This window comes from Dendrobates tinctorius, unplaced genomic scaffold, assembly GCF_039654945.1.
Source record: "Dendrobates tinctorius isolate UK_male_01 unplaced genomic scaffold, ASM3965494v1 ptg000075l, whole genome shotgun sequence".
Taxonomy (NCBI): Eukaryota; Metazoa; Chordata; class Amphibia; order Anura; family Dendrobatidae; genus Dendrobates; species Dendrobates tinctorius.
The window spans coordinates 31370172-31388436 of record NW_027361743.1 but is presented as its reverse complement, the minus strand read 5'-3'; the positions used below and the strand labels follow the sequence as shown (position 1 = coordinate 31388436).

At 44.4% G+C, this 18265-nt stretch overlaps 1 protein-coding gene across 2 annotated transcripts in view; it reads left to right on the top strand.

Annotated features, from left to right (window-relative positions):
• Positions 1-18265, top strand: part of FLT3 (fms related receptor tyrosine kinase 3) — a 178815-nt gene that overhangs the window by 88818 nt on the left and 71732 nt on the right. For both annotated transcript variants that reach the window (XM_073583146.1, XM_073583145.1), the window contains exons 6-7: positions 6413-6573; positions 6858-6985. In XM_073583146.1, the coding sequence (XP_073439247.1) occupies positions 6413-6573; positions 6858-6985 (289 nt within the window). The remainder of the gene's footprint in view (positions 1-6412; positions 6574-6857; positions 6986-18265) is intronic.

The following is an 18265-nucleotide window of genomic DNA, read 5'->3' as shown; positions in this document are numbered from 1 at the left end:
TGTTGACAGCAGACGTCTGAACAGTCGGTTTGTCATTTTCTTCATCTTTATCGAACACCTTAGGGGCTTCTTGAACAGACTCCTCAGCTTCTGGGGAGATCTTTGGTTTGGTCTCCATCACCCCCATGACTTCTTCCATCTCTGCAGCTTCCTCTTAGGTTCTTGCAGCATCACCTTCAGCCTGGTCTTAGGTCTCAGCAGCAACATCTTCTTTCTCTGAAGTCTCTGTTGCAGCACCATTAGTTTCTGGAGCTTCACCTTTAGCCTTGTCCTGGATCTCAGCAGCAGCCTCAGCCTCACTTGCTGTTTCACACAGCTGCTTCGCCTCTTCCAACCAGTCAGGATCTCTGGGGCTGTCGAGCGGCAAATTTTCCACTTTATGGAGCGAAGACAGTGGTTTTTCTTCTTCGTAGTCTACCATTTTCAGCGGGAGTACTTCAGGGGAATTTTGCAACTCTTCCCATGGATCAGGGTTCCTTGAGCTGACAGACAGCAAACTTTCCACATCAGAGAATGGAGCAAGTGATTCTTCCTCTTCATTGTCTGGTATCTCAGGAACCAGTGTCACTGGATCACCTGGCATTCTCTCCCCTTCTTCAGGACCTTGTGGTCACGAAATACTAAGATGGTCTTCTCTGGGGTACGTCCCTTCCTTCCCTTCAGACCGAAGCTCACAGACGGAACCTTCGGACCCAAGTGGGAAATCGACCAGACTCGCCTCCATGCGTCTAACCAACGCAGTTGTCTCATTGTAGTCAGGGGCACCTTCTCCTACTCTCCCTGGTGTCGGATGTCGTGGCTTCGTATGGCTCTGGATGGAACTTTTCTCTTTCCGCTGTACCACTCAATCCAAGGACGATGCTCTCTCCAATTAGCTGAAACTTCGGAGGAATGAGCTAACTTTCCCCATCGTCTGTCTCGAGTGAGGCAATTTCTGGACAGGTGTCCCATCCTTCCACATGTCCAACACCCTCATCTGCATCTGTCTGGTGGACGCTTCGGCCTGGGCCGTCGACCTCGGCGGGAAACATGTCTCACCTGTCTTTGCTCTTCACTCATTGAACTGGGAGTAAATTGTGGGACAACTGCTGGGACACTTCTGATATTCTGCACTGTCCTCTGAAACCTTTGTGTTCTGCTGTGAGTCACCTTGGGGTATCGCACAGAACTCCAAGACACCCATAAGAGCCTCCCCCATCTTTTCAACTTTTTCTCTAATCTTGCTCACTCCCTGCCATAATTCGTGGGACCACGTGGACTCATCCTCGTTCGGGCTAGGTACTCCGCAACACCGGACCATCCCTATCGAGGCTGCAATCCCCTGCTCCTGCTCGTCTATACGCACCTCTGCCCCAACTTCTGAAAAAGTCATGTGCGGATTAGCTCGCAGGCGCTCGCGCAAGGCCCACCACAGCAGCTCATCTCTCAGGCCTGTCACTACCTGGTCTCGCAGCACGGTGTCGGGGGGTCCTATGCCTATGCAGTCTTTCCTCAGAATCGCGGTGTGTAACTCCTGTAGTGTGTTCACGTACTGCTTCACAGTCTCCCCCTCTCTTTGTATACGGCTAAAGAAACACGTTCTCAGTTCCCCTTCGTCAGTGGGGTCTCCATGGGTCTCCTCAGGTATTTTCAGTATCTTGTCAAAGGTGTCTTGCACCTGGAGGGATAATAAAGAGGGAAGACTCAGCGCACTGCACAATATATGTAATAGTAATACAACAGGGGTGCAAACCCAGTAATAATAGAGGAAGTACAATGAAAAGAAAAAACACTTCTGGAATATATGCACACCACAGTAAGGCTAGTTTCACACTTGCTTTTTTTTGCAGCGCGTTTTTCCCGCAAAAAAACGCATTGAAAAAACGCATACAAAAGCATACAACTGCTGCGTTTTTTTCAAGCATTTTTATGAGCATGCATGAAAAAAATGCAGCGTTTTTATGCGTTTGTATGCGTTTTTAGTGCGTTTTTACCGCGTTTGCGTTTTTTTCCAACATTAGGTGGCCCCTCACACTAACCCAAACCATGACTTTACTAACCCTAACCCTGACCCTAACCCTAACCCTAACCCTGACCCTAACCCTAACCCTAACCCTGACCCTAACCCTTAACCAAATCATACTTAACCCTAACCCAAACCCTAAACCCTAACTAACCCTAACCCTAACCCTAACCCTGACCCTAACCCTAACCCTGACCCTAACCCTTAACCAAATCATACTTAACCCTAACCCAAACCCTAAACCCTAACTAACCCTAACCCTAACCCTGACCCTAACCCTAACCCTAACCCTAACCCTGACCCTAACCCTAACCCTGACCCTAACCCTAACCCTAACCCTGACCCTAACCCTTAACAAAACCATACTTAACCCTAACCCTAACCCTAACCCTGACCCTGACCCTGACCCTAACCCTAACCCTAACCCTGACCCTAACCCTAACCCTAACCCTAACCCTAACCCTGACCCTAACCCTAACCCTGACCCTAACCCTAACCCTAACCCTGACCCTAACCCTTAACAAAACCATACTTAACCCTAACCCTGACCCTAACCCTAACCCTAACCCTAACCCTGACCCTAACCCTAACCCTAACCCTAACCCTGACCCTAACCCTTAACCAAACCATACTTAACCCTAATCCTGACCCTAACCCTGACCCTAACCCTTAACAAAACCATACTTAACCCTAACCCTGACCCTAACCCTAACCCTAACCCTAACCCTGACCCTAACCCTAACCCTAACCCTAACCCTGACCCTAACCCTTAACCAAACCATACTTAACCCTAATCCTGACCCTAACCCTGACCCTAACCCTTAACCAAACCATACTTAACCCTAACCCTGACCCAAACCCCAACCCTAACCCTGACCCTGACCCTAACCCTAACCCTAAACCCCCTTAACTAACCCTAACTCTAACCCAAACCCCTAAATTCCATGGTTAAAAAAAAAAAACGCATATGTAAAAAAACGCATACATGAGCATGCCAGTGCGCACGTATGCGCATCCATAGGCTATAATGGCCATTTTTAGCGCAAAACGTGCGCATATGTGCGCATGCGCTTTTTTGCAGGGCCAAAAATGCAACATGCTGCGTCTGGAAAATACCAACGCACACCCCAAAAAAACGCAGCGCATGAAAATCGCATACATGCGCTTACAAGCGCGCAGGTATGCGCACCCATGTTAAATATAGGGGGAAAAACGCATGCGCACATATGCGTTTTTTTCCAGCGCTAAAAAACGCAAATGGTGAAACCAGCTAATATACTAAAAATAAATATAGATTTTAGTAATACACAATTACATATAAAACACAATTAAAAAAGCCATAAGAACCGTGTCCACTCAAAATAACAATACATGAATAAACCAATATATAAATTATGATAATTCCAGGACCTACATTCAAAGGCTCATGGGGCACAAGAGATAAGGAGATATGTAGACATATATAAACATCCCTTATCCAAGCAGCTGGGGTAACCCATAAATGGAAGGCAGATGAAGGGAGCCCCAAAGGGATGGAAGCCCCAATAGGAGCCCAAAAACCATATCTGATGATGACACAAAACACCCCAAGAAAAACTCCCTTAATAGAGAGAGAAGAAACCTCTCATAAACGTCCTGTAATAAACATGAGAGGCATATAAATTACCCAGAGAGAGAAAGGTCCGTTAGTGATCCCGTAGATTAGGATCCTGAGTGGAGACAGACGTGGCCCCACGCGTATCACCCCTGATCCCAGCAATATACTTCCTGGGCATGGTGTACCGGCGCATGCGCAGTAATGATTTTCGGCTTTGCCCGCAGTTGGGCAAAGCATACTGCGCGTGCGCGAGGAAAGTTTGCTTTGCGCACACACGAAATATGGAGGAGAACTACTCTAATTCCGGAAAATATCGCAGACGGCAGCCACGGATGGGGTGGAGAAATGAAGAAGAAACACCGCCCATCGGACCGGACACAGGGAATTTACATAGCTCGCAAATTTCCGGTGACAGATTCCCTTTAAAACTTCCATTACTTCTAGATTTCCAGTGCATTTAGATCTTTAGTTATTATTGATCGCCAATGCTTCTGCACCTTCACCACTTCTAAATACCAATCACTTCTACATCTCCATCCGTTCTCGAGCTCCATAATTTCTACACCTCCATGAATTCTAGATCATCATCACCTCTACATCATTATTAGTTTACACCCTCATCACTTTTACATCTCCGTTACTTCTACATCTACATAACTTCCAAATTTAAATCACCTCTACACTTCCATCACTTTTACACCTCCATTATTTCTACATCTCTATCACTTCTACGCATCTATAGTTTCTAGATCTTCAGTGTTTCTAGGCATTGCTTGTGCACCTCTACCTCTTTTACACCTGCATCACTTCTAGATCTCCACCATCACCCTACATCTTTATCAATTCATTCATCATATCATCATAAATTCCACACAGCTATCACTTCCAGACCTTCGTCACTTCTAGATCACTGTCACCTATGCACAATTATTACTTTTACAGATGTTCATCACTTACCGTATTTACTTCTAGATCTCTATCACTTTTAGTTCTAGATAATTTTATCACCTCAATCGCTTCAATATCTCCATCTTTTCTACACCGCCATCATTTCTAGATAACCATTGCTTATACACTTTCCTCAATTGTAGATCTCCATCCTTTTAAGATTATTGTGGACCTTTACATCGTTATCACATTATTCCTCTATCCTCTATCATTTCTAGATCTCCTTTGCTTCTACACATCTATCAATCCTAGATCTCAATCTTTTCAACACCTCTATTGCTTCTACAGTTGTCCATTTCTTTTAGATCTCAATCACTTCTACACCTTCAATACATATACTTTTCTAGATCTCTTCACTTTTACACCTCTGTTACTTTTAGAATTGATGGGGAATCAATTCTTAACCTCCATTATTTTTAGATCTCTATCCCTTCTACACCTACATCACTGAGAGACCTCGCTCACTACTACATCTTCAACAACTTTACACCTCCTTTACTTTTAGATATATCACCTCTGCTTCTCCATTACATGGAGATTTCCATCACTTCTACACCTCCATTTCTTTTATATCTCTAACACCTCCAAGAGTCCACATCCCTCTACTCTCAGTCACCTTATAGATCTCCATCATTTCGACACCACCTTCACTTCCACACCTATATTACTTCTGAATCTCCATCACCTTTATGTCATGATCCCAGTGCAGGTTTTTGAGCTGCACGTCAGGGGTTAATGTCTGGAGCTCGGTGCAGGTTTTGACCTGCACACCTGGGGTTAATGATTGTGGCCTCTTTCTGGTTCTGGGAGAGCTTCTTAATCCCCTGGGAAGCTTCAATCCCTGCCAGTTATACTTTTGCCTTTGGCCTAGTGTGCTGACCCCTGTGTGCCTGTTTGTTGCTATAGCTTGTTTATATGGTTCTGTTTCCTGTTGTGAGTTTGCCTGTTGATTTTGTACTGCGTTATTATCTCTGTGTAAGACTCCTTGCCTGTGACCTGACTACTCTCTGTTCGCCCCTCTTGTACCTTTGCAGCTATCTCTGTGTTTGACTTACTGGCTACGTCTTGACTAATCTCCCTGACTATGCCCCATGGTAACTTTGTCTCGCAGTTACCCTGCTAGGCGTTCTCTTGCAGCTCCTAGCTCTCTAAAGTTTAGGCCACGCCCCTAGCAGTCACGTGCTTCACGTCCTCCTGTTCTGAAGTACGCATCTACTCAGCTGCTGCCCACTCCACAGGTATATTTGAGCACTGTTCGCTTTACTCAGGACACGCGCACTGGCTCAGTGAGCAAGTTCAGTGCGGTGTTCCTGACACTTTATATCTTTATCACATCTAAATCACTATCACTTGCTCACTATTATCACCTCTACATCTCCATTACTTCTAGACCTCCATGACTTTTACACCTGGTGATGAAGATCTAAAATTGATGTAGGTGTAAAAGTAATAATTACAGTATGTATAGGTGATGGTGAACTAGAAGTAATGGATGATGAACTAGAAGTGATGGAGATCTGGAAGTGATAGCGGTGTGGAATTGATGATGATAATGATGAATGAATTGATAAAGTCGTAGGGTGATGGAGATCTAGAAGTCATGCAAGTGTAAAAGTGTTGGAGATGTAGAAGCAATGCCTAGAAATACTGAAGATCTAGAACCTGTAGATGTGTAGAAGTGATAGAGATGTAGAAATAATGGGGGTGGAAAAGTGATGGAAGTGATTTAAATTTAGAAGTGATGTAGAGGTAATGGACGTTTACACCCCCAAGGTTTAATACCGCCATCACTTCTAGACATCCTTAAATTTTTGGGATTGCGTTGCTATTCTCTGTTAATCATACTCATGATTTTCTTCTCGTAGATGCAATAACAAAACCACTTCTATACCAAATCCTGAGTCATATAATTTTGGAAGTGTACGGGTGGGAAGCAAATTACCTTTGTCAGATCTTAAGGAGAAGAATATATCCTGTTGTGCATTTAATGCTCTTGGAGAAGAATGCAGCCAACTTCATACCATTGGTAATAAATAAACCACACCGTGTGCGTCACGTCACACGTATATTTAGATGGTTTTTTACTTGCGTGCCTATTACCTATGTTGTGAACATAAGCATGTGATTGTTTGTTATATATTTTCTATAATTTATATAGAAACATGACTAATATACAAACACTGTAGAACTCTCCATTGCAATATCATACGTCCAAATGTGTAAATGTGACAATATTGTTTTCTGGCCTTTGTGGCAAATAAGTCCAAAAACCAAACCTTTGACAACCTTTCCTGATTGGTTTGTTTAAAGATCTGATGTCTACCGCATCTCACCCTGAAGTTCTCCTAAAGACCTTCGAGCCTTTTGTTATCCGGTGTTGGGCGCATTATAAATCATATAAGTATAAAATTACATGGGATGCTGAAAGCAGAGAACAGGTATGTTGTAAAGAACATTTTATCTTGATTGTTTATCTTACTATTTTTGTTAGTTTACTTTAGTCTTTACTTTGTAATTATATTTTTAGTTTTTATGTGAAACGAGGATCAAACTGGATTTTAAAATGCTGGATCCCAAGTGAATGTTGAGCGGCTTGCTGACATATTTGTCTAATGTATTTAGGCAATTTAAGGGCAAGTTGGCAAAGCATTAAAAATACAAACTGGCTCCTTTGCTGCAAACAACTTATCTTTTTTTTTCTCTTGGAAAACAACCGAGTAGTCTCTCCCCATCCGGCTCCACCTGATTGATAGTTTTCTCCCCGCTAAAGATCTGCAAATCAGGCCGAACCCGGAGAAGAGAAGCCATAGGGAAAACGCCCAGTGGACTCTTCTCCCTGTGCCCAGACTCGTCTTCCTGTTCCCAGTTCATTTTTTAAACTATGTTTTCCATTTAAACAACTGAGCATTTCCAAGCAAAATATAGCTGTTCGTAATGAAGGAGCTAATCTATAGTTCATGGTGTCAGCAGCAGGTTCTCTTTAGATCTTACTTCACGTGTCTTCAGGGGAGGACACTGAGAGCTTGGGGCCCCTGTGCAAGAAATGTGTCTGGGACCCCTCTCCTTTTATGGCGTCAAAGCTACATGTGTGTGTATATATAGATAGATATTATATAGCCACACACACACATACATGTATATATATTACATAGTCTCCTTTATTATGTATATTGCTGTCCCTTACACAGTGCCCTCTCTTGTTATGTACAGTACCGTCCCTTACATATTGAATTATATAGAGCCCTGTTTTGTATTACATAACGTCCTGTCTTGTTAGCTGTATAATGAAATGATGGCTGATGAAGCATGGGAAAGCTTCCTTTCTAATGGAGGAGCTGATGGACTGGTAGTTTGGTCACCGGCTCCTCGATCAGCAGTCATTTTATATCTAAAGAGAGAGGGGACTATGTAATAAAAGGGCACTGTAAATAACAAAATTAGCAAGAATACACTATGTAAGAGACAGCACTATACATAACAGCAGAGGAAGCTATATAATAAGGGACGGCACCATATATAACTAGAGAGGATGGTACGTAATAAGGGATGGTGTAATACATAATAAAAGAGGAAACTATGTAACTAAGGATGGTGTTATACAGAATTAGTGAGTACACTATATACTAAGGGACTGTGTTAGACATAGTGAGTACACTATATACTAAGGGACTGTTAGACATAATAAGCGATAATAATGTCTTCCTCCACCTCCCCCTGTTCCTAAGGCCATTATAAGTCCCCCTTCCTCTCATGCCAATCCCCCACACCCCTCATTGTCCTCCTCCCCTCGCATCCCATTATTGTCCTCTCCCCCACCCCATCATTGCCCCTTCACCACCTCCATCATTGTCTTCTCCCCCACCACTATCTTTGCTTTCTCCCCCACAACTCCCATCATTGCCCGTTCCACCACCTCCATCATTTCCTCCTCCTCCACCACCCCCATTTATTGCCCTTTCCACCACCACCATCATCGCATTCTCCCCCACCACATCCATCATCATTTCTTTTTCCCCCACCACCCCATCATTGCCCTCTCCATCACCCCCATCATTGCCTTCTCCCCATCACCCCCATCATTGCCTTCTTCCCATCACTCCCATCATTGCCTTCTCCTTCACCCCATCACTGCCTTCTCTCCATCACTCCCATCATTGCCTGCTCCATCACCCCATCACTCCCATCATTGCCTGCTCCATCACCCCATCACTCCCATCATTGCCTACTCCATCACCCCATCATTGCCTTCTCCCCATCACTACCATCATTGCCTGCCATCACCCAATCACTCCCATCATTGTCTGCTCAATCACCCCATCATTGCCTGCTCCATCACCCCATCACTCCCATCATTGCCTTCTCCATTACCCCATCAATGCCTTCTCCACATCACTCCCATCATTGCCTGCTCCATCACCCCATCACTGCCTTCTCCCCATCACTCCCATTATTGCCTGCTCCATCACCCCCATCCTTGCCTGCTCCATCACCCCATCACTCCCATCATTGCCTGCTCCATCACCCCATCATTGCCTTCTCCCCATCACTCCCATCATCATTGCCTGCTCCATCACCCCATCACTCCCATCATTGCCTGCTCCATCACCTCATCATTGACTTCTCCCCATCACTCCCATCATTGCCTGCTCCTTCACCCCATCACTCCCATCATTGCCTGCTCCATCACCCATCATTGCTTTCTCCCCATCACTCCCATCATTGCCTGCTATCACCCCATCACTCCCATCATTGTCTGCTCCATCAGCCCCATCATTGCCTGCTCCATCACCCCATCACTCCCATCATTGCCTTCTCCATCACCCCATCACTGCCTTCTCCCCATCACTCCCATCATTGCCTGCTCCATCACCCCATCACTGCCTTCTCTCCATCACTCCCATCATTGCCTGCTCCATCACCCCATCATTGCTTGCTCCATCACCCCATCATTGCCTTCTCCCCATCACTCCCATCATTGCCTGCTCCATCACCCCATCACTTCCATCATTGCCTTCTCCCCATCACTCCCTTCTCCCCATCATTCCCATCATTGCCTGCTCCATCACCCCATCACTGCCTTCTCCCCATCACTCCCATTATTGCCTGCTCCATCACCCCATCACTCCCATCATTGCCTGCTTCAGCACCCCATCACTTCCATCATTGCCTTCTCCCCATCACTCCCTTCTCCCCATCATTCCCATCATTGCCTGCTCCATCACCCCATCACTGCCTTCTCTCCATCACTCCCATCATTGCCTGCTCCATCACCCCATCACTCCCATCATTGCCTGCTCCATCACCCCATCATTGCCTTCTCCCCATCACTCCCATCATTGCCTGCTCCATCACCCCATCACTTCCATCATTGCCTTCTCCCCATCACTCCCTTCTCCCCATCATTCCCATCATTGCCTGCTCCATCACCCCATCATTGCTTTCTCCCCATCACTCCCATCATTGCCTGCTATCACCCCATCACTCCCATCATTGTCTGCTCCATCAGCCCCATCATTGCCTGCTCCATCACCCCATCACTCCCATCAATGCCTGCTCCATCACCCCATCACTGCCTTCTCCCCATCACTCCCATCATTGCCTGCTCCATCACCCCATCACTGCCTTCTCTCCATCACTCCCATCATTGCCTGCTCCATCACCCCATCATTGCTTGCTCCATCACCCCATCATTGCCTTCTCCCCATCACTCCCATCATTGCCTGCTCCATCACCCCATCACTTCCATCATTGCCTTCTCCCCATCACTCCCATCATTGCCTGCTCCATCACCCCATCACTCCCATCATTGCCTGCTCCATCACCCCATCATCACCTTATCCCCATCACTCCCATCATTGCCTGCTCCATCACCCCATCACTTCCATCATTGCCTTCTCCCCATCACTCCCTTCTCCCCATCATTCCCATTATTGCCTGCTCCATCACCCCATCACTGCCTTCTCCCCATCACTCCCATCATTGCCTGCTCCATCACCCCATCACTCCCATTGTTGCCTGCTCCATCATCCCACCATTGCCTTCTCCCCATCACTCCCATCATTGCCTGCCATCACCCCATCACTCCCATCATTGTCTGCTCCATCACCCCCATCATTGCCTGCTCCATCACCCCATCACTCCCATCATTGCCTTCTCCATCACCCCATCACTGCCTTCTCCCCATCACTCCCATCATTGCCTGCACCATCACCCCATTACTGCCTTCTCCCCATCACTCCCATCCATGCCTTCTCCATCACCCCCATCCATGCCTTCTCCATCACCCCATCACTCCCATCATTGCCTTCTCCATCACCCCATCACTGCCTTCTCCCAATCACTCCCATGATCCCATCAATGCCTTCTCTCCATCACCCCCATCATGGCCTTCTCCCATTACCCCCTCATGGCCTTCTCCCATTACCCCCTCATGGCCTTCTCCCATCACCCCAGGCATCATAGCCTTCTCTCCCCATCACGGTCTTTTCCTAATGTCCCCATCTCCTCCAGGGCCAGGCTAACCTACTCACACACAGACACACACACAGACATACACAAATACATACACGGACAGACATACACACACACACACCACCTCTCTCCTCTCACCTGTCCGCAGCATCGCCCGGGCATCCTCGCTCTGACATAGCAGTGGCCGCTGAATGATGACGTCATTCAGCGTCGCGCTCCTCTCTGTGTCAGTCAGAGACAGGAAGCGCGGGCGGCGAGCAGGAAGGGTCCTTGTTGCAGCTCCGCTCCCGCTATTCACTCTTGCAGGCAGCGGAGCTGCTTGGATCACTCCCTGCCCGTCGCTACACATGAGGGCGGGGACCCTCCAGAGCCTCGGGTCCAGAGAAAACGGCAAGATTGCCCACATCATTAGCCGCCTTACAGGGCCCCCTGGAGGTTCAGGGCCCCGGTGCAGTGCACCGTTTGAACGGGCGGTATGTCTTCCCATGCATGTCTTTTAAAACACATTCTATGTACATAAAGATTTTCAGACAATAAATAGTAATGTGTCATAAGAAAGTTCCAAATCTTCTTCTCTTGAAACAGTTCAGTTTGATAAGAAAAACCTCCATCATTAGAAGCATATACTGTACAGAGAACTCTTGTCCTCACAGTCCGCTCTGAGCAAAGAGGGCATACTATTAAAAGGGAATCTATCACCTCCCCCCCGGATGTATATGAACTATTAATATGGACATTCAGGTAATAGAAATATTACACTAGTCCTACCTGTATGCCTCATATTAATGATCTTGTTGTGGAGAAATGTTATATTCTGTCTTTATGCTAATGTTTTCTTCCAGGCTCCTTGTCGTGCAGTGCGTAGAAGAAATCCCTGCCTCCTGACATTGTAATACTTACCTCCTCCCATCAGCATCAGTTACGGCCCAGGAATCCCGCACCTACATCCTGCACTCCCTCAGAAATACATACCTCATCCACCATTCTGTGAGTGCTGCATTCAGGGATCTTCTGCGCAGGCGCCAGCAAGTCACTAAAGATCCCTGAATGCAGCGCCCATAGAAGGGAGGATGAGGTATGTATTTCTGAGGAAGTGCAGGGCGCAGGCGCGGGATTCCGGGGCCACAACTGATGCTGATGTGAGGGGGTAAGTATTACAATGAAGACAGGAGGCAAGGATTTCTTCCAGGCACTGCACGCCCTGGAGCCTGGAAGAAATCATTAACATAAAGAATATAACAGTTCTCCACAGCAAGACCATTAATATGAGGCATACAGGTAGGACTAGTGTAGCATTTCTATTACCTGTATGCCCATATTAATAGGTCATATACATCCCGGGGGGGACAGATTCCCTTTAAATAATCATCCTTTTTTTCTTAAATATATCAATGGAAACTCAATTGAGAGCAGATGATGACTCTTTTCTACTGCCAAACTTGCAACCTGCTCCTGTTATGATGTCCCTCGGGTCTTCAGCTGGTTCCTGCTTCACGGTCACCCATGACACAGAAAAAATGTTTTTTAGGCTACTTTCACACTTGCGTTTTTATGCTGCGCGTTTTTTGCGCACACAAACGCATGAAAAAAATGCATCATGCGTTTGTGTGCATTTTTTTGCGGGGTTTGGTGCATTTTTTAAAAAACACATGCGTTTTTTTGCGCATACGTGCGCATTACAATGCGCACGTATGCGCACCCATAGACTTTAATGGGTGTTTTGCTGTAAAAAACCGCATTGCGTGCGCATGCGTTTTTTTGGGGCAAGTCGGACGCGCAAAAAATGCAACAGGATGCATTTTGTGCGCCCGAGAGCACACTGCAAAAAAACGCATGCGCATACAAACGCGTACGTGCGCATATGTATGCGCACATATGCGCACCCATGTTAAAGTATAGGGAAAAAACGCATGCTTTTTTTGCGCTAAAAAGCAGCACAAAAAAACGCAAGTATGAAACCAGCCTAAGCCAATTACTAGCTCAGGAAAGACAGTAGACAGTGATTGGCTGAGCAATTATTTGTGTGGTGGAAATTACGGTGGTCTTGTGAATCTGGTGTTGTTATTTTTTTTATTCCTGCTCCTCTCCATTCCTGTGATATAGGTCCTTCATCCCTGCATATAAATCTAGTCTTGTTATCCAAGAGGGTATGGTCCTCAACTTTTCCCTACAGGCATCTTAAAGAGGACCACACCCACTTTTCTAACAAGACTGGATTTATATACCTGGAAGAAGGGGCCATATGTCAGGAATGGAGAGGCACAGGAACAAAGCAAAAACAATGCCAGATTCGGGAGATCAGTTGCATTTACATCTAACAAAAATACATATCGATGTGAAGTGAGAATCCTTCTTTAAGTTTGTATTTCCTCATTTGGTATGTAGTTTTAGTTCTTTATTAGTGATGATCAAGCAGTAAACTGCCCAAGTACTCTGTACTCGAATCGAGCAGGGTGGACACTCGGATCTGCTCTACTCGACTATCGAGCATAATGTAAGTCAATGAGGAACTCGAGCATTTTTCCGGGAGACCTGCACTTGAATGCTGGGTAGGCGGACGAGAGAGAGAAAGAAAGAGAGATCTGTATCTACAGTTGAAACCAGAAGGTTACATACACTATATAAAAAGACACATCTGCATGCTTTTCTCAATATCTGACATGAAATCAGAATAAACCTTTCCCGTTTTAGGTCAATTAGAATTACCGTAATTATTAATATTTGCCAATGCCAGAATAATGAGAGAGAGAAGGTTTTAAGGCATTTTTATTACTTACCGCAAAGTCAAAAGTTTACATACATTTCATTAGTATTTGGTACCATTGCCCTTAAACTGAATGATTTGGGTCAAACGTTTGGGATATCCTTCCACAAGCTTCTCACAATCGTTGATCGGAATTTGAGCCCATTCCTCCTGACAAAACTGGTGTAACTTATCCAGGTTTGTAGGTCACCTTGCTCGCACCGGCCTTTTCAGCTTTGCCCATAAATTTTCAATAGGATTGAGATCAGGACTTTGTGATGGCGGCTCCAAAATATTGACTTTGTTTTCTTTAAGCCATTTAGTTGCCATTTTGTCAGTATGCTTTGTGTCATTGTCCATTTGGAAGACCCATATCTGCCCAAGCTTTAACTTCCTGGCTGATGTCTTGAGATGTTACTTCAGTATTGCCACATAATCTTCTTTTCTCATGGTACCATCTATTTTGTGAATTGCACTAGTCCCTCTTGCAGCAAAACAACCCCACAACATGATGCTGCCACCGACGTGTTTCACAGTTGGGATGGTGTTCTTACGCTTCCAAGCTTCTCTCTTTTTCTTCCAAACATAACGATGGTCATTATGCCCAAAAAGTTAAATTTTAGTTTCATCAGCCCACAAGACATGTCTCTAAAAATTAAAGTCTTTGTTCCTGTGTGCATTTGCAAACAATAATCTGTTTTTTTATGTTTCTTTTGGAGTAATAGCTTCTTCCTGGCAGAGTGGCTTTTCAGTCCATGTTGGTGCAGTACTTGTTTCACTGTGGATATTGACACAATCTTGCCAGCTTCTGCTGTCATCTTCACAAGGTCTTTTGCTTTTGTCCTTGGATTGATATGCACATATCAGACCAAAGCACGTACATCTCTGGGACACAGAATCTGACTCCTTCCTGAGCGGTATGATGGCTGGACATTCCCATCTTGTTTGTACTTGCGTATAATTGTTTGTACAGATGAGCGAGGCACCTTCTGTTATCTTGAAATTGTTCCCAAGGAGGAGCCAGACTTATGCAAGTCCCCAATTCTCTTCCTGATATCTTGGCTGATTTCTTTAGACTTTCCCATGATGCTATACAAAGAAGAAGTGTGCTTCAGGTGTGCGTTAAAATACATCCACAGGTGTGTCTCTAATTAACTCAGATGTTGCCAAAAAACAGAAGCTTCCAAACACGTGACATCATCATATGGGCAGAGTAAAACAACTTGGCACTCAGATTACAGTTCTTATTTTTTTATTTTGCATCCAGATTATGCGTGTTAAACGTTTTCGATCCAATAATGGATCTTCATCAGAACTTCTCTAAAGGAATGAACAAATATACAAAAATAGAAATAATTCCATATTAGTGTGTATCACAATATAGAGAGAAATATATCAAATCTTACAATGCATGAAGAGAAATATATATTTTAAAGAAAACCAAATCATGTCAAACAGTACAATATCTCGAGGATGGGTTCCAAGTGCCAGTGATCTGTGAGACAAGGTATATAGGTCAATATTAAGGAAATAACCGCCTTAAATTCCTATATAGCAATCATGAGAAGTGAATATTATGATATAAGGATATCATGGCCTTCCGTTATCGAGGTGCCAACCGTAAAGTGCAGAGTGCTAATTATGCCTGGTTCGTGAATTCTATCTTTCCTATAAGAAAGCAAAGAGACAGACATCAATTGCAGGTCCCCTAGAATAATAACATATGCAAAGCATATTATATTATGCTCATTGACAGTGGTGTGAGGGTGCAGGAACACATTTATAGAAAATAATAGCCAGTACCTGTTAATGGGGTATATAAAGGGGCATTAATGCGCTTGGTATGGCGACTTTAGTCGCTTGTTTTGTGGCGCTGTAAAAAAGTAAAGATAAACAGGATTTCTTTTGGTATTATAGTAGACAAAGTCACCAAATGGTGAAGGGAAAGATCAGTGTATTACCTGCTCCTCCTGGCCCACATGAATAGCGGTGTAACCGCTAGGGTGAGGGACGCCAGGAACCTTGCGGTGTGAACGCTGTAATGGAGGACGCCAGAGAGCACCGGAGTGTATCCGGGTTTATATGACCCGGCGGGGAACCCCTCCAATTACGTCATTGGGTCTGTGCATTACTGGCTGTGGAGGTCACGTGTTTACCCGGCGGGGAGGTATTGGCTCTGTCACAGAGTCTGCGCGCTGCAGGCTAAGAGGTTGTATGAATGTTAAGGAGAAGCGCGCCTGTGCTGTTTGTACTTTTGTAACGTTATCAGATTGGGGCGAGAGGTGTGATTAAACACCACCATTAAATGGAAAGATTTCCATTGCATTGCTCACATATGTAAAAAGTGATTGAACCCTTCATCTGCTTGTCTGAAGAACTGATTTTTGAGATTCAGACCATTAGATTGCTTAGTGGCAGTACAGGGTAAAATGGGGTTATAATGTTGAGATTATGAATCATGGGACCTGTATAAGGTGCTGAAATGGCATGTAAAGCATATACTAATGAAAAATTATTTGAAACGTATAAAGAGTGTGTGGTGACTATGAGGTATGTGTATAATGCTCTAGTTTAAAATTCACTATACAGGAAAAAATATGTGAGAATATAAGGGGGGGGGGGTGAAAATATACTATACCAGGTGAAACAGTTGTGCCCAGTGAAGAAGTAGAGAGCCAGGTTTAACGATTCTATTGTAGAAAAAGGGAAAAGAAATCATGGTCAAAGCAAGTCATATAGACATATTCAGGATTATACAATGTAAAAAATAATATAAAACAATGATAGCTAAATTCACTGGAAACGCAATATATCGTAGTCTCTATTGAGTCCTTTAGGTTCCAAAGTCTGTAGTGTGAACATCCAATAGGCCTCTCTCTTTTTAAGCCTTTTTGCCCTGTCATATCCTCTTCTGTCTGATTCAATTTGCTCCAATACTTGAAATTTCAACTGAGAAATATTATGTCCCTTTTTGAGAAAATGATGTGGAAGAGGAAGATGAACCTTTTTACACCTAATGTTGGATTTATGTTGTGAAATTCTGTCCTTCACCATCTGTGTGGTTTCTCCCACATAAGCTAGGCCACATGGGCACTTGATTAGATACACAACATACGTAGATTCACAGGTATAATATCCTTTTATAGGAATAGCTCTTCCTGTTTGTGGGTGGGTGGAAAATTTGACCCCCCCTCTGTATATTATTACACTGTAAGCAAGATAGACATGGAAATGTACCCTGTTTTTGTGTCTGGAGAAACCTCTGTCTTGGTATCTTTATGTTAGAGCCAATATCTGCTCCAACAAGCTTGTCCTTCAGATTTCTTGGTCTCCGATAACAGGGGAGAAATGGTTTTTGAAATTCCTCTATCCCTGGGTAGCTCCTTGAAAGCAGCCCCCAATGTTTATTTATGGTAGTCTGTATCTTCCTCGAATAGGGGTGATATGTATTCACAAAGGGTATACGTTGGTTTGATTTATTTGATTTCTCAAATTGACCTATCATGGATCTTGACTCAGTTAAAAGTTTATCAGGATAACCCCTTTCTGTAAACTTTTTTGTCATATCTGTCAGTCTCTCGGCTTTTGTCGCCTCCTCTGAGACTATTCTGTCTATTCTACAGTATTGGGACCTAGGAATTGATCTCTTCACCATGGATGGGTGAAAGCTATCAAAATGTAAAATACTGTTCCTGTCAGTTGGCTTGACGTAAAGACCTATTTTAAGTGTCCCTAGTGAATCCTTACTGATCAACGTATCTAAAAAATTCATTTTGTCCATATCATGTTGTAAAGTAAACTTGAGCTCAGGCCACACATTGTTGATGTCATGATCAAATTTTATTAGAGTGTCCAGGGGGCCATTCCACACACAAAAAATGTCGTCAATGAATCTAAGCCATGTTATAGAGTACTGTGTGTACAGTGGGTGGGTGTAGACATAATCCTCCTCAAATGAGGCCATATAGGCAATAGCATAGGGGGGCGCTACGTGTGATCCCATTGCTGTGCCCTGTTTCTGTATGTAAAATGTGTCTTGAAAAAGAAAATAATTTTCCTTCAACACTAGTTCTAAGAGATCGGAGCAAAGGTTACGGATTCTACTGTCCATGCCTGCTTTTTCCATCATCTTTTCAGTGGCTCTTATACCCTTTTCATGTGTGATGGAGGTATACAAACTGTTGACATCCCATGTGACTAGAAAGGAGGATGGGGGGAGAGAACCCAAAGATTTAATGAGTGCTATGAACTCGTTAGTATCTTTTAAATATGATCTCGTGGTTTTAACCAGAGGTGTCAAAACTCTCTCTAGAAACATAGCTGGTGGGGAAAGAATAGATTCTGTGGAAGACACGATTGGGCAACCTTGGTGGTTTTTCCAGTCTTTTGTGAATCTTTGGTAAGATGTAAAAAACTGGTGTAATGGGGTCTGAGTTTAAAAGAAAATCTCCTGTCTTCTTATCAATTGTGCCCACCCCTATATGGTGTTCTATAATGGGTTTGA